General features: G+C 44.2%; 1 protein-coding gene across 5 annotated transcripts in view; it reads left to right on the plus strand.

Annotated features, from left to right (window-relative positions):
- The window catches only part of LOC106562039 (probable C-mannosyltransferase DPY19L3), a 38,384-nt gene extending 23,740 nt beyond the window's left edge, over positions 1 to 14,644 (plus strand). For all 5 annotated transcript variants that reach the window (XM_014126567.2, XM_014126566.2, XM_045689051.1 and 2 more), the window contains 11 exons: positions 802 to 933; positions 1,098 to 1,199; positions 2,892 to 2,965; positions 3,560 to 3,718; positions 4,704 to 4,832; positions 5,225 to 5,336; positions 5,623 to 5,679; positions 5,971 to 6,053; positions 9,904 to 10,036; positions 11,165 to 11,323; positions 12,077 to 14,644. In XM_014126567.2, the coding sequence (XP_013982042.1) occupies positions 802 to 933; positions 1,098 to 1,199; positions 2,892 to 2,965; positions 3,560 to 3,718; positions 4,704 to 4,832; positions 5,225 to 5,336; positions 5,623 to 5,679; positions 5,971 to 6,053; positions 9,904 to 10,036; positions 11,165 to 11,323; positions 12,077 to 12,280 (1,344 nt within the window). In that variant the 3' untranslated portion in view covers positions 12,281 to 14,644. The remainder of the gene's footprint in view (positions 1 to 801; positions 934 to 1,097; positions 1,200 to 2,891; positions 2,966 to 3,559; positions 3,719 to 4,703; positions 4,833 to 5,224; positions 5,337 to 5,622; positions 5,680 to 5,970; positions 6,054 to 9,903; positions 10,037 to 11,164; positions 11,324 to 12,076) is intronic.
- Positions 14,645 to 17,637: the final 2,993 nt, after the last annotated feature.

Genomic DNA, 17,637 nt, shown 5'->3' on the forward strand with positions numbered 1-17,637 from the left:
TCTGGTACCGAATCAATGTGCAGGGGTACAAGGTAATTGAGGTAATATGTACATGTGGATTGGGGTAAAAGTGACTAGGCAATCAGGATAGATAAAAAACAGAGTAACAGCAGTGTGTGTGGCGTCAGTGTGTGTTGGAGTGTCAGTGTAACGTGTGGGTAGAGTCCATTGAGTGTGCATAGAGCCAGTGCAAGAGATTCAGTGCCCCCAAAAAAGGGTGACAATGCAAATAGTCAGGGTGGCCATTTGATGAACTGTTATGTGTTATGGCTTGGGGGTAGAAGCTGTTCAGGAGCTTTTTGGTCCCAGACTTGGTGCTCCGGTACCGCTTGCCGTGCGGTAGTTAGAGACAACAGTCTATGACTTGGGTGCCTGGAGTCTTCGACAATTCTTAGGGCCTTCCGCTGACACTGCCTGGTACACAGGTCCTGGATGGCTGGCAGCTCGGCCTCAGTGACGTACAGGGCCGTACGTACTACCCTCTGTAGCACCGTACGGTCTGATGCCAAGCAGTTGCCTTACCAAGTGGTGATGCAGCCAGTCGAGATGCTGTCATGGTGCAGCTGTAGAACCTTTTGAGGATCTGAGGGCCCATGCCAAATCTTTGAGCCTATGGCTAGGGTTGAGGCAGGGTATGGATTTTGTAGCTCAGTTGGTAGAACAGGGTGCTCGTAATGCCAGGGTAGTGAGTTCTATTCCTGGGACCACCCATACGTAAAATGTATGCACACAGGACTGTTAGTCGCTTTGGATAAAGTCGTCTGCTAAATAGCATATGTTATTACCGATTCCTCTCTCCAGGTGACCTGCCTGTACCTAGTCCAGGTAAGCAGCCTGCTGTCCGTGTGGCTGCTGCAGTTCTGTAACTCCATGATCCTGGGCTCTCTGGCTCTCAGCTTCATTGTGGCCGCTCTCTTTGTCAAGCACTTCCAGGTGAGACCAAACACATACCATATGTTCCTCTTAAAACCCCAGGGATTTGACTGGTTTATTTTAGTGTTGATATACAGTAAGTGCAATATCAGTGGTCATGATGCACTGATATACTGTTTGTATTTTTGAAAGCTCTTTGTCTTTTTGCCTTGTGTTCCATGGAGAGAGGGCTGAAGACCGGAGGTCTCGCAGCGCGGCTGGGAAAGCTGCTCCTTCACACCGTCCTCGTCCTTGCACTAACGTTCACTATTCATTATTTAGCCAAGGTGAGCCCTGAGACTTGTACTACATCCTCCTCCTCCCCCCCTCCTCCTGTCACCAGGAATGAATAACAAGTCATCTATGTGTGTTATGAGCTGTGGAGAAGCCAGGAGAAAGGCACACAGAAGTCAGGAGGACGTCGTGAAAACATTTACAGTACCAGTCAAAAGTTTGGAGACACCTACTCATTCCAGGGTTTTTCTTTTCTTTTTACTATTTTCTACATTGTAGAATAATAGTGAAGACATCAAAACTATGACATAAACATATGGAATCATGTAGTAACAAAAAAGTTTGAAACAAATCAAAATCTATTTTAGATTTTAGATTCTTCAAAGTAGCCACACTTTGGGCTACCGAGTGGCGCAGCGGTCTAAGGTACTGTATCTCAGTGCAAGAGGTGCCAGTTCCTGGTTCGAATCCAGGCTGTATCACATCCTGCAGTGATTGGGAGTCCCATAGGGCGGCGCATAGTTGGCCCAGCATCGTCCGGTTTTGGCCGTGGTAGGCCGTCATTGTAGATATGAATTTGTTCTTAACCGACTTGCCTAGTTAAATAAATAAATAAATGTGTACACTTGGCATTCTCTCAACCAGCTTCACCTGGAATGCTTTTCCAACAGTCTTGAAGGAGTTTCCGCATATGCTGAGCACTTGTTGGCTGATTTTCCTTCACTCTGCGGTCCAACTCATTCCAAACCATCTCAATTGAGTTGAGGTCAGGTGATTGTGGAGGCCAGGTCATCTGATGCAGCACTCCATCACTCTCAATTAGCCCTTACACAGCCTGGATTCATAAATTCAAAAAGCAATTCGACCATGAAGGCCTGATTCACGCACTCTCCACTGAACATTTGATGTATCTGTTACTTGAACTCGCTGAAGCATTTATTTGGGCTGAAATTTCTGAGGCTGGTAACTTTAATGAACTTATCCTCTGTAGCAGAGATAACACTGGGTCTTCCTTTCCTGTGGCGGTCCTCATGAGAGCCAGTTTCATCATAGCGCTTGACTGTTTTTGCAACTACACTTGAAGAGGCGTTCTTGAAATTGTCTGCATAGACTGACCTTCATGTCGTAAAGTAATGATGGACTGTCGTTTCTCTTTGCTTATTTGAGATGTTCTTGCCATAATATGGACTTGGTCTTTTACCAAACAGGGCTATCTTCTGTATACCACCCCAACCTTGTCACAACACAAGTGATTGGCTCAAATGCATTAAGAAGGAAGGAAATTCCACAAATTAACTTTTAACGAGGCACACCTGTTAATTGAAATGCATTCCAGGGGACTAGCTCATGAAGCTGGTTGAGAGAATGCCAAGAGTGTGCAAAGCTGTCATCAAGGCAAAGCGTGGCTACTTTGAAGAATCTCAAATATCAAATATATTTTGATTTGTTATTTTACAGTTTTTGATGTCTTCACTATTATTCTACAATGTACTTAATAGTACAAATAAAGAAAAACCCTTGAATGAGGAGGTGTCCAAACTTTTGACCGGTACTGTATTTCCAGCTGTTTCAAAATATAGCATATAACTGAAATTTACATGGGAATAACTATGCGTCTGTAATGTACTTGATGTTAACTTGCCTCTAAGGAATGTTGTTTTTAAAGGTCTGGCTGTTTCATGTTGACTCAGACATGCATAACCTGACCTTATCTCTTTTCCTTGTGTATCTTCATGTTTGTACAGCAAGCATTGCAGCTCCGATCTGATGAACACATCTTTAAATTCATAAAGTCCAAATTTGGCTTGGGCCCTACGAGGTAGTATACACTGAGTTCCTTCATCGTGTTTTAATTATTCACTAACTGACACTTACTCAGTGTAGAATCCTGATAAAACCCCTTTCATTGATCGCATATTAAATGTAATTTATACACACAGAGGAAATGTGCTGTAGTATTTCAGATTAAGTATACAGCAAACTGAAGGAAACAACTGCTATGTCAATACTCAAAGCCAGTGTTACAAGAGCCTGCCAACATCTCTCTCTCTCTTTCTCTCTCTCTCTGTGTCTCTCTCTCTCTCTCTCTCTCTCTCTCTCTCTCTCTCTCTCTCTCTCTCTCTGTGTGTCTTTCTCGCTCTCTGTGTGTCTTTCTCGCTCTCTGTGTGTGTCTTTCTCGCTCTCTGTGTGTGTCTTTCTCTCTCTCTCTCTCTGTCTTTCTCTCTCTCTCTCTCTGTCTTTCTTTCTCTCTCTCTCTCTGTCTTTCTTTCTCTCTCTCTCTCTGTCTTTCTTTCTCTCTCTCTCTCTGTGTGTCTCTCTCTCTCTGTGTCTCCCTGTCTGGTCTGGTCTTGTCTGGTCTGGTCTGGTCTGGTCTGGTCTTGTCTGGTCTGGTCTGGTCTTGTCTTTCTCTCAGAGATTTTGATGCCAGTCTGTACCTATGTGAGGAAGCCTTTGGGCTGCTTCCCTTGGACACGTTTGACCGCTTGGCTGGCACTCTGCTGGCATACCCTTACCTCGTCACCCTGATTGTGCTCCTGGTGATGCTGGCGCTGGTAACACTGGCCAACCTCTGGTAAGTTGGATATCCTCCTGTGGCTGTGGACTGAGAAGGACGTTCGGACACAGCCCACATATGCTTGAGTCATGCCCCGGACATAACGGGTCCCTGGCTTCCGAACGCCATCAGCCTTAATCCCATGTGCATATTACAACGCTGATCCACATTTTTATTGTGTTGTCACTTATTTTCTTCATTCTGTTTCCTTAAATTCCTTCACCATCTGTCATGCCGAGGCCTGTCTTATCCGGCTTCAAAACACTGAGATGGAGTAGAGTTCAAGAGGTTGCTTGTTGGTAGCCCACACATCTATCACGTCATTATTCTTTTGAATTAGTGATTCATTAATTCTTCTTTTAATAATTAGTAAAGAGGATCTCCTTTTTGTGTTTGTATATGCTTTATTTAGACAGTTTAGCTACCGACGGGGAGGTAGATGAAGAGGAGACACCGTAGGAGGGTTGAACACCACACAGGTGTTGAACCCCCATCTCTAGGGTCGTAGTACAGTATGTACTTAGAGCCCACTTTACTACTCGACCACAGTCTTTGCGCATGTTATAATGATTTAGCCACTCATATGCCACTGCTGTCAGTTAGTTCCGTAATTCTCCAGCTGTGTGGAGACCTAATAGAATGTATTGAGGTAGTGGGTGGCGGGCAGCATCACAACAATCCTCTGAGTCCTCTCCCTAAGGCCCTGTGAGTATCTGAGCATGTCACGTCTCACTGTGTGGTTCTGTTCCTGTTTGATGAGAGAGAGAGAGAGAGAGAGAGAGAGAGAGAGAATCCTCCTCCTATCCTTTTGTTCTGTTCTCATTCCAGTTATCAGAACCCAGTCTGGACCCCCAGGCACTCAACCCTCGCACAAGCTAATCATTACAGGCTCATTTCAGATACACCAGTTAACCTTTTGGAGGAGAGCGAAAGACAAACGGAATAATCTGCCTAATGTCTCCAGCCCTCGCCTTTATGTATTATGCATCAATGTTATTCTCAGTGATTCTTCAGCGGTCGGGCGGCCGCCGAAAGGCCGATGCGAGGCGCGGCCGATCTGTATGCGGGCAGATGTCGCCTACAATCTGTTACACACCGTCTTCTTCGGCCTCCTGGCGCTCGGCACCATGAGGTGAGCTCCGCTGCTTGTTCAAGATGATATCTCTCCCGACAGGTCTGGAATTATGCTGAATATACAACATCTACTTCCTTTATCTCTCTCTCCTTCTTCTTCTCTCTGTTTAATCTGCCCATCTGTCCTCTGTCTGAGTGGTCCTCCCCAGGTCTTTCGTGTTTTTTTTCTCTCTCCACTCTTGTTCTCTCCAAACTGCTCTTTCCTTATCTGTCAAATGTTTTGATTACACACCGTTTCCAATTTGTCATGTTTATTTTGCTGCCCCATAATATGAGGAGAACGCTGCTGATAATATCCTTATAATGCAAAGTACATTTTTGCACAGTTAAGAAAAAAAGTTGAAATAAGCTTGTTCTGATCTTTTAAAGACACTGTTCTTCTCTCTCCAGAATGAAATATCTGTGGACTGGCCATATGTGTGCCTTTGCTGCCTATGGCGTGTGTGGCAAGGAGCTGTGGTCCCTCTGCCTTAACATGATTCACTGTAACACTAAAACAAAGGTAAAGGCAACAGCTCCGATCCCTAAGGTTTCTTTTAACAGAAGAATGAGCACAGTACCGGTTAGCAGCTTCTGCATTCCACCATGAGATGGTCCCAGTCCTACACTGAGCCAGTAGGAACATGTTGGAATGGTTGCTTGCTTATACTGTGCTGAACAGTTACAACCTTATCCAGTAGGTGGCAGTATGGTAACAACCAACGACCACCAACATGCCTGTACAGAGAAACGAAATATCACAACAGATTGTAATGTTCACCCTGGTAATTTTCTCTCTCGTTTTGCAGCTGAGGCTGATCAGGTACACGCTTCCACTTGTCATTCTGTGTTTTCTATATTACAAGGTGAGACATTTGCCTTGCTATTTCATCACAATTTGCAGTACAATATTTTCTCACCCACAGAAATTGCAGTATCTGTGAACTGAAATGGAGTTAAAAATGGAAGCGGCAACTGGCCGGTGACTAGTGTGTTAAGGACTTTGGCTCTCTCTATCAACTGCACAGAGACATTGGCAGTCATCGGGATGTGTGAATGGATGCGTTTGGTTTATATGGAAGTGATTATTGTGAGCTGATGTGTTTCTGTGGAGTTTGGTTATTTCGAGTATTTTTCTCCATGCTGTTTCTCTGTAGTTCTGGCCCAAACTGATGACGGAATTATCAGAACTGAGAGAATTCTACGACCCTGACACCGTTGAGCTGATGACCTGGATTAGGTAAAAACCCGATGTATTTCTGCTTGAATGTGCGCACATACGCAGACGTACATGCACACGTGCGTAGATGTCAAACGACCGCAAATCAGGTTAGCTTTGTTCCACAGATCAAGTTCCGCCATCGTTGCCTGTGACTGCATGTGTTTATGTGAAATGTAGATTTGGTGAGCTGTGGCGCATGAATAAGTAATGGAGGTCTGGAGAGGACCCAGCTGTTGGCAGCGGTTCAGCCCGTGGCCCCGGGCCCCTGTGGAAGGGTTTTTATCAAGCCAATCAGTCCTGATGTGATCAAGAGATGGAGGTGAATTTGGCGTGGCTCCTTGGCTCTGAGAGAGACTGACTTGGGAGGACAGACCTTTAAAAAGACTGTGTGAAATAACACAGTCTCTCTGCCTCCAGAGAAAATCCAATTTGCTCGGAGGATTAGCGTGTCGAGTTACCTTCACTGGTGCTAGCGCATTAAGCCTCTTGCCTTGCGCTAATTACATTTAACATGAAAGAGTTAAGCAGTGATCGTGTTTCATGAGACTTGGGCATAGCAAAGCTGATCTTGTTTGTAGATTATCACAAATTCAGAGGGAATGTGAAGAAAAAAAACCCCAAAAAACGGGGAAAATATATTTCTGTCTCATTCACAGTATTTACATGAAGTACTTATTGGTTTGTTATGGTAATCTTGCCGAATGTACTTGAACATACCGTGTATCCATGGGCGCTTTTTAAATAGTTACATTGTAATAAATCTGAGGAGTTCAGGAGATTTAATCAAGAGACATTAAGGAGAGAAGAAGAAGCAACACAAACGTACAGCTCCAGAATACTGATGTACTCCTGCTAAAACATCAATACATTCGTGGGCATCACGGTTTGTCAAGCAGCTCTTCTGGCAGCCTGGACTTCCTTGATGAAACTGGTTTGCCGACCGTTTCTTTTTCAGTTAAAGCTGAGTCTGTAATCGTGAGTCCCTCCAGCTTCCTCTTGCTAAATGCACATTCAGAAGTCAGTGGTAGGTAGCTCGCCATTGTGTGTGAATACGCTTGATAAGTTCTCTCTCTTGACTTTGCTGGCTCCACGCTTGATGGTGCCCTTTAAGTTGTGCTGGTGCCTTGTCATTACGGTCTTGGGCAGCGTTGTGAGGCACCGTCATCACAGACACCCTTATCATTTAGAGCATTGGCTGCCATGCAATTAATTTCCCCTCTTTTGTTCGGTGGTTAATATTGTCACGCCATCCTTTGATTCTGGAAAGCTGAGTTATTTCAGAATGTTGCCTTGTTTTTGAATAATGAAGACAAATGACGCTTTTGTTTTCCCAGGGAAACTTCTGTAGCTGTAAGAGCGGCTGTAATTTCGGTTCACTACTGGAACAAAGAGGACGTTTTCAGGCTGTAAACTGTGGATTTCTTCATGTTTTTTCAGACTCTCATATCCTCCACTTTCATCTCCTTGCTAATTGTCGTTCTGTCAGCTTGACTTTTCTCTTCCTTATAATTTGTCAAAATTAGAAGTTTTCCCCTTATTATACATAGTCTCCAGAGTATGTCAGTAGCAGTAAGTAAAACTCTGTCTATCTTCGTATGAACCACAGTTATTCCCCTCCTCAGGATATTATCGATAGAAAGCTTGTAACTTCGCCCACTGTGAAATTGCTTATAATGAAATTTTTGCCAACCATCCCTCTCTCAAACGATCAGTCAGTCAATCAATCAATCATCACCCTCCACTCAGTCTCCGAACTCTGTGGCAATTGAATTGGCCATTATAGTGGCTGGTTGGTGTAACAGCCGATATCTGTGGTGATCCATCTCTTCTAGCTGGGAGCAGAGCAGTCAGATAGGATGAGCGGAGCTGTAGGATCTTAGGACGGACGTGACAGGCCCATCTCTGTTTCTATCTCCATCTCTGCCGTACCTGAGCTCCCTACAAATCCCAGCCGTTAGCACCTCAGTGCTGTTAGCATCCCCCTCCCGTACCTGCCTCTCTTGGACTCGTGCTGTGTAGACGTTACTAGGCTATCCTCCTCCTCCAGTCTCTGATAGGTGGAAAGTTTCAGTGTCTACCAATCTGTTCTCTTTCTCTCTCTGCCGGCAGCACTACCACTTTAAAGTGTGCATCAACAGGTGTACAATGCTGTTAATTTACTGCATGACATAGTCCCACCTCTGCATGTAGCAGAAGTAACGCACAGGCACATTCATGCATACCAATTTCACTCTTAATCACCATCCGTGTCCTCCTCACTATTAACATCATTAATACGTTTTTGTAATGTCACCGGGGCGGCAGGCATTTAGATACCAGAATATACATTTGAAATAGAAATCAGCTGAGGTCTGAGGAATCCCACTTGAATATGCAGTAATTAAACGCACACTCCCCCGGAGAGGAGGAAGTGACCCGGAAGAGCATGTCAGAGGTCAGCCCCATCACCTCATCACACAGCCCAGGGTGGCTGGCGATTAGCCCCGCAAGCTGCTGATGCTCCTAGCGGGGGCGTCCCATCTCTCCCCCCACAGCCCAGAGGGAGTCAGCGGTCTCAACCTATTCCCCTCTTTTTCTGTAATGGGGATTTGAACGGCAAATCAACATGAGGAATGGAAGAAATAATAGCTGCTGTGAAAGAGGCTCTGCTATGATCTCTTACCGAGTTACAGAGTGATTTGATTTCCTTTTCTAATATAGATAATACAATGGCTCCTCCGCCAGGGAATGAAACTGAAATAATTTAATTCGGGGAATTAAACTGAAATAATTCAATTCTACCTGTGTGTGTGTGTGTGTTTGAGCAAACAACCTTTTTCTTATGCTCTTTTGTGCTGTTCTCGACTGCCTACTTGATTTGTGAAATACCTGAACAGCAGCTCGACAGGTGGTTCTCAAACAACTATGCACACACTGTGCTGCTTGTTTCTGCCTGAAATTACATGATTTCTCAGTTGTTACCAACAATTACCACCAATATAATTATTACTGTAAATTGGTGCCGTGAGTGGAAACGTGCGCTCTCTCTCCACACGAGTGTATCCATGCAATCAGACTTGCCGGAGAGTGTACACAGCTCAGATTGTAAACGTAACGATTGTTCTGTTCTCAGTGTTGTGGCTTGTGTTAGATGAACAAAAAATGCCCCCCGGGTTGTGTAGCTGGTTAGAGGGGGGCTCTCAGGCGTGTGCAGTCCCTGTGTCGATGAGCGGAGATCAGTGTTATGAGAAGGCCAAGGTTGGGCTGTGGTAACAACAAGGCTCTACTTCGAGTCAGGCTCTTTGGGCTGTTCTAATGTCAAACATTCCACACCGGGCTGAGTCCTTCCTGTGAGTCCTCCCTCGCCACCTCTCTAGAAACGTCTTGACAAAGATTCCTTTGCGAAAGAAAGATGAACATGCTTTATTTGTCCGAGGTCAATGATATGTTCCGAGCAGCCTTAGAATCTCTCCTTGAAGTTGTTCCTCCGCAAAACTTTTAGCTGGCGTGTACAGTGTTTGTTCTTTAATTAAAAGAATCTATATTGGCGTCATTGTAGCTGTGAAGAAGAAAGGAAAGGTTTTTCACATCTGGTTATTGTAAAAGGACTTGATGGCACTGAGTAAAGAATACCTGCAGTGTCCAAGTACGGACATCAATATGGTACTAGCCTGCTACTGAGTCACGAGAAACCAACCGCCAATCCCATTTTGATAAATACACAAATGCAGCGGCTCTACAGCATGTTAACATCTTCTACCCAGGTTTGAGAAGCGGCTGTAGCATGCCGACGGTGGATCTTCTGTGGCGGATCATGCTCGCACGCGGCATGGCCCTCTGTGTAGCGTACAGCAGTATAAACGCCGATATCTTCTTCCTTGTCTTCCAGCTCAAAGACCCCCAAGAAGGCGGTGTTTGCTGGCAGCATGCAGCTGCTGGCTGGGATCAAACTGTGCACAGGGAGAGTCCTGACTAACCACCCACACTATGAAGACCGAGCTCTGAGAGAGAGGACCAGACAGGTAAAACAAACCCTTTCATCCTTATCCTACTTCTATACTTAAAAAAGTGTATGTCTGCACAAGACCTGACCTGAGAGGAGAGTAATACAGAGAAAACGGTTCACCTGTAAATATGTGATGACCAGGGTTGGGGGTCAATTCCATTTTAAAGCCAGTCCAACCAGGGAATTAAACTGTCCACGTGGAAAAGAAAAGGGCCGTGTTCAAATCGTCTCCACAATTGTAACGGAACTCAAAGGCATGACCCTCACTCGGGTGACGATGCTATCAAGGAGAGGACACCACTTCCGTATACCTGTGCTGTGATATTAGCATGGAGGGGACGTCAACCGCGGCGGGAGAAATGGAGTCCCATAAGCCTCAGCATGAGAGCATGCCATCAGTCACTTATATTTCCTGTCTGGCTTTCCCCTCAGTTTAACAGAAGCGTGCGACTTTATCAGCCAGACAACGCCATGTTTTCATCTCACCCAGGGATGGCAAGTAGCATTTGTCAGATGCATAGATGAATTGTGGTGGTGTGAACCGTCGCTAAAGCTCGTTAGACAGTGCAGCGCGTGGGGCTAGGTGAGGGGGAGGCAGGCAGACAGGAGAGGAGATGGTGCACGGCTGCTGGATGGTTGGGTACAGAGCGTTCTGCCACTCTGTGGGTGGTGCTCTACGGCGTGTGATTCTGTGTCGTGCGGCGGTGCGGGGCCTCACGAAGCTCTGCAGGCAGAACTCTGACTAATGAAGCTCTGCAGCTGTGGGAGGGAGAAGCGAGGGAGGGCTCGCTCCTCAGGTTCGGGGGCTCTGGCTCTGCCTGGGGGACGTGAGCGGAATGCTCCCTCCACACCACCCTGCTGCGTGTCTGTCTGCCACTCAGCGTCACAGAGGGGTCAGCCCCCAGCACCAGCACGGCCCACTGTTAACACTCATCACAAGGTCTCTCATAGCCAACTCTCTATCAATAAGTCATGCCTGCCTGTGTGTGTGTGTGTGTGTGTGTGTGTGTGTGTGTGTGTGTGTGTGTGTGTGTGTGTCTATCTGAGCCCTGTGTTGTACTGTGTTGTCCTCCATGTTTACGTGTGTGTGTGTGTGTGTGTGTATTGTCCCCTGGGTGTGTTTCTCTCCTCCTGGTCGTTTCAGGTGTATCAGATCTACGCCCATCAATCCCCAGAGGAGGTCCACGGGATTCTGCGCACGGCGGGGGCTGATTTCGTGGTGATGGAGGACAGCATCTGCTACGAGAGGAGGCATGGCCGGGGCTGCAGGCTCCGAGACCTGCTGGATCTGGCCAACGGACATGTAGGTGTCATTTCTGGCAGGGTTTGGGATTCTGCGATGTGATGCCAGCTATTTCACGAATGTATGACTGCACGTGTGTGCATGTACACGCGTGAGTGTTTTTGATGTGCGTTTGTTTGGTTAAAATCTACTTTTTTTCCGAGAGCTGATAGGAGAAATATTGATTGGACCTCTTCAGTATGAGAGAAATGGAGGGAGGGATAGATTCTTCGGGTGTTTGTGAGAGTGAGATTGGGATGGGGAGGGTTGTTTTGGGTGGGTGTGCGTGTGTGTGTTTGCATGTGCTCTCTCTAAATCACATGTTGTCTGTCAGCCTCTGTCAATCATAGACACATCAAAGTATGATTGCTTTGAAAGGGCTCAATTACAGGCAGCATCGGGTCTGGAGATTCATCCTCCTCTGATCTGCGTATCACCGCTGGTTGGAAGATGTATTTTCTCTCCTCCCGCTTTTGATGCTAAGAATAAATGAGTCACTGGTTATTTGGGTTTCTGGAGGCATGCTTGCCTTGCGTAGTCTCATCCTTCCCGAGTGGTGAATGTGGGGTTAGTAATGTTTCACTGCATGTGAACCCCACGTCCACATCACGTATTGATTGGCTCAACTCAGAAATCTTTGAGAGAATAACAAAAACTGATTTTTTTGGGGGGGTCAATTATTGAATTCCCTGGATCCTTGTGGTACAAATCTAACTCAAGGGTACTATTTGAATGCATCTAATATTGAATGCATCTAATGTGTTTTTGGATTAGATCATGGATGGCCCTGGGGACAACGACCCAGACTTGGTCCACGCCTCCCACCCTCGCTTCTGTGAGTCCGTCAAGACAGACGGCCCTGCCTACACAGCCCTCTTCACCCGCGTGTTCCAAAACAAGACCTTCCACGTCTACAAGCTGAGGAGGGGCAAGAAGAGAGCCAAGGCCGACAGAGAGCCGGTGGCCATGCAGGATTAAACCCAGTAATAAGACCCTGGGTTACCCCATAAACAACCCCCGCCCACCCATATCCAGCCCGCCCGCCCAGTCTCCGACTCAGCCTCCTGCTCCCTGCCATGTTGATAACCTGATGACTGCTCTGTGCTCCCTGCTCTCTGGTCTACTCAACTTCATCTGGAACCATGGCTGCACCCTCCCGCCCGCCACTCTCCCTCCCTCCTTCCATCCCTCCCTGCGCCACGGCAGCCCGAGGCAGGTAATCACGGCCGGCTGACACGGCGCTGATTTGAACAGCGTCTGATTGTGCCGGGCGAGCAGATGAGCACATGCATATCAAACCAGGGCTTTGTGTCAGGAAGCTCATGTTTAAACAGGAGAGGAAAATGACGGCACATCACAACAACATTCACGGCTCTCTCTCGCGTTCACCCGGACTAAAGGGAGAGCAGAGAAGAAAGAGGAGAGGGACCTTTGAGAGGGAGCTGATTGAAAGCTAGAGCAGCGGGGGTAATTATTGCGAAGGCCAGTCTGGTCTCTTTGGTGGCTGGGTCTGCAGCCTGACTGCACAGCTGCACCCTGTTCCATTTCCTTGTTTTTAAACCGTGCCATGTCTCGTCTCCACTTGTTAATGAGGACTCCTCTTTTGATACTCTCTCACAGAAACACAAAGTTCTGCATAAGTTGTCAGTTGTGGTGGATCAAGGGGAAGTGGCATTCTCATTGTAATGCATAACAGTCCTATCACTGTGAAGAGTATTTGCTTGTTCATTCCGTTGCATTGAAATTGGATGTTTAATTTAGGAGTTGGCTAATAAAAGAATGTACGAGGGAGAAGTAATTTCATTATGTTTGCCTAATAAGTGCATACTAATGTAATGTTTTTGAGCATTGACATTCTTAATTTTCATATTTATTAATAATTCAGTTTAGATGCATTGGTCATTTAAACCGACAGTATTTTTTGAAATGAGCAAACGCTAGAGCAGATAATTTATTAACTGTGTGTATTCGCTCACAACGCAACACCACAGAATCATATAGTATTATGTAGAAGGACAGCATTGTGGGTAAACCATGGCCACTGGTCAATGTTGAATTAGGTGAATGATTAACATATTCATGGCAACTGGTCTATGTAGGGCTGGCTAACATACAGTGGGCATCAGAAGTATTCACCGCCTTGGATTTTTTTCACGTTGGTGGGTTACAAAGTGGGATTGAAGTAGATTTAATTGTCATTTTCCTGTCATGGATTTACACAAAATACTCAATAATGTCAAAGTGAAAAGAATTTAAATAATATAATGTATACAGATTAATAAGAATTAAATGACTAAAATAAAGTTGTTACATATAAGTATTCACCCCGTTTGTTTAGGCATGCCTAAATTAGTTCAGGAGTAACATTGTGGCTTAACAAATCACAAGTTACATGTGAAATAATAGGGGTTGACATTATTTTTTTAATGACTACCCCTTCCTCTGTCCCCCATACAAGGTCCCTCAGTCAAGAATTGAATTTCAAGCACAGATTCAACTACAAAGACAAGAGGGGTGTACGACGAAGCAAGCTACAGTAGATCTACTCAGTTTTCTAAAGCTAGCCAGCTTCTGTTGCTTTCCCATTCCAGCTCAGGCTTCATCCGTACTACGACGGGGGATATTGCTTGTCCGTCTACCAAACTCTAGCAGGCTTGAAACTGCGTGTGCCTGTTGCACGTGGCTAGTCAAACACCAAACTTTTCACTGAGACAATGCTGAAACATCAACCCATGGGAAAGTCGGTGCCATACTTTCATTTGTGCCAAAAATCAAAATGGAAGGATCTAGCAAATTCAGCGGGCGTTCGTGTGAAATAGACTTTTTGAAGTGCTGTCTTTTTATTACTTTGGTGTGGTTATCAACACACGTAACTTTTCCTCCACTCCTATTGATAAAATCATTGTATTAAGTCATATAAATGTTTTACTGTGTGTGAAGTTTCAAATGCATTTGTCATTACTAAATGTGCAATGTGATTAGTGTGACCATGTTAAAATACCTATTTGGATAGTCCCATCTGTAGATGCTCTACAGACGGTCATACTGTCAATATGCCATTAAGGTCAAACTATCTGTTGATAAGTAACTGTGGTTAGGGTTATCTTACGGTTAGGGTTATGTTTAGAATAAGGGTTAGTAGATAGTTAGTGGAAATTTTACAGATGCTTTACACACTACCCACCCAAAACACGGCAAAGGAATACACATTTTGGCCTAAATGCAAGCCTTATGTTTGAGGCAAATCCAACACAACACATCACTGAATAACTATCCTTATTTTCATCATGGCAGGGGCATGCTTGACATCGGCAAAGACTGGGGAGTTTTTCAGGATAAAAAGAAATGAGATTGAGCTAAGCACAGGCAAAATCCTAGAGGACAACCTGCTTCAGTCTGCTTTACACCAGACACTGGGAGAGGAATTCACCTTTCAGCAGCACCTAACCTACAACACAAGGTCGAATCTACACTGGAGTTGCTTACCAAGACAGTGAATGTTCTTGAGTGGCCAAGTTAGTTTTGGCTTAAATCTGCTTGAAAATCTATGGCAGGATTTTAAAACTGCTGTCTAGCCATGATCACCAACATCTTGACAGAGCTTGAATGATTTACTGTAGAAAATAATCATTTACAAAAATCGAGGTGTGCAGAGCTCTGAGATACTTACCCCAAGAAGACTCACAGCTGTAATACTTATCTAATCAAGGTATAAAATAAAAAAATGTCATTAATCTAAACAATATATACAGTTGAAGTCGGAAGTTTACATACACCTTAGCCAAATACATTTAAACTGTTTTTCACAATTCCTGACATTTAATCCTAGTAAAAATTCCCTGTCTTAGGTCAGTTAGGATCACCACTTTATTTTAAGAATGTGAAATGTCAGAATAATAGTAGAGAGAGTGATTTATTTCAGCTTTGATTTCTTTCATCACATTCCCAGTGGGTCAGGCGTTTACATACACTCAATTAGTATTTGATAGCATTGCCTTTAAATTGTTTCCCTTGGGTCAAATGTTTCAGGTAGCCTTCCACAAGCTTCCCACAATAAGTTGGATGAATTTTAGCCCATTCCTCCTGACAGAGCTGGTGTAACTGAGTCAGGTTTGTAGGCCTCCTTGCTCACACTATTTTGTGAAGTGCACCAGTCCCTCCTGTAGCAAAGCACCCCCACAACATGATGCTGCCACCCCCGTGCTTCACTGTTGGGATGGTGTTCTTCGGCTTGCAAGCCTCCCCCTTTTTCCTCCAAACATAACGATGGTCATTATGGCCAAACAGTTCTATTTTCTTTTCATCAGACTAGAGGACATTTCTCCAAAATGTACGATATTTGTCCACATGTGCAGTTGCAAACCGTAGTCTGGCTTTTTTATGGCAGTTTTGGAGCAGTGGCTTCTTCCTTGCTGAGCGGCCTTTCAGGTTATGTCGATATAGGACTCGTTTTACTGTGGATAAAGAAATGTTGTACTGGTTTCCTTCAGCATCTTCACAAGGTCCTTGCTGTTGTTCTGGGATTGATTTGCACTTTTCGCACCAAAGTACATTCATCTCTAGGAGACAGAACGCGTCTCCTTCCTGAGCGGTATGACGGCTGCGTGGTCCCATGGTGTTTATACTTGAGTAATATTATTTGTACAGATGAACGTGGTACCTTCAGGCGTTTGGAAATTGCTCCCAAGGATGAACTAGACTTGTGGTGGTCTACAATGTTTTTTCTGAGGTCTTGGCTGATTTCTTTTGATTTTCCCATAATGTCAACCAAAGAAGCACTGAGTTTGAAGGGAAGCCTTGAAATACATCCACAGGTACACCTCCAATTGACTCAAATTATGTCAATTAGCCTATCAGAAGTTTCTAAAGTCATGACATTTTCTGGAATTTTCCATGCTCTGTAATTATAAGTGAAATAACCTGTCTGTAAACAATTGTTGGAGAAATGACTTGTGTCATGCACAAATTAGATGTCCTAACAGACTTACCAAAACTATAGTTGTTAACAAGAAATGTGTGGAGTGGTTTAAAAACGAGTTTAATGACTCCAACCTAAGTGTATGTGAACTTCAACTGTGTGTGTGTGTATATATATATATATTGACATTAGAGTATTTTGTGTAGATAAAAAAAAAATTATACATTTGAATCCCACTTTGTAACACAATAAAATGTGAAGAATTCCAAGAGGGTGAATGCTTATGATATGCACTGTAGTCTAAATCCTGATGTAAACAAATTCAGACTTAACAGGGAAAGTCAAATGATTAAATACTGTTAATAGTTAATGTGTGTTATTTTATTGCATATTGGCAATGTGGATTGCATCATGGTATTATTTAAATATTTACTTTAGAGTATGAAAGTGCCTACAAAGTTGTCTATTTCATCTCTGTGTTGATGTAAAATATGTCTGTTATTGAACCTAACAGTTGCTTGTAGTGCTGAAAAAGGAAATAAAAAATTTTACACGTCATTTTCATAGTTGTATTTTGCATGATTTAAGCTAAATGTCAACTTGAGAGACTTTACAGGGCAAAATCTTACAGGGGGTTTAAATATCAAATAGGCATCATTTTGGGGATTGAATGCAGACTGATTACATGAACGTTTCCAATATTCTGTCGACCGCATCAGATTTTGTACCATCTGGAAATCATTCAAAGTCATGATGACAATTTTCTATGGCCCAGTCTTCATTACTTAACACTGTGTTTAATCTAAAAGACACCCCTCTGCTAATCTGGTGTTTGTGGCATTTCCTTTCCTATTGTTCTGTGTCTGTCTGTTCACCCAGTAAATGGGTTGGTCCTGTTTGACGTGCCGGTGGAGAAATTGCACTAGTTGGTGTGGGATATCATGTTTTATGTTGTTTCATCTTCCTTGTGAATGCAGTTTGCCATTGATCAGTGTTCCATTTTCTCTTCGAAAATGACTTTTGTTTTCTCTGTTGCTTTGCATGAAAAAAAATGTTTTCACATGTGGTATTCTGCTGTCATCATTTGTCCATTCTTTTGATGTTCACACCAACAAATTCATTGCAAGACAGAATCTCCATCATTGCATTTATTCGAAGTCCAAAAACAAGGTATCTTGCTTTCCTAGTTCTGTATACCATAAACCAGGCATCATCGACTACATTCAGCTGCGGGATGTTTTTTTTTCTTCTTGAGTGGATGGTCAGGGGGCAGGAACATAATGACAAATAATTTGTAAATTGCAAATTGACCGCAAGAAGCCCAAACAGATATTTCAAACCTTGCTTACATTTGTATACAATCACAGACTCTATTATGCGTGGGGATACTTGGGAACAGATTTCCACAATTTAAATA

The sequence above is a fragment of the Salmo salar genome, chromosome ssa11, assembly GCF_905237065.1.
Source record: "Salmo salar chromosome ssa11, Ssal_v3.1, whole genome shotgun sequence".
Lineage (NCBI taxonomy): Eukaryota > Metazoa > Chordata > Actinopteri > Salmoniformes > Salmonidae > Salmo > Salmo salar.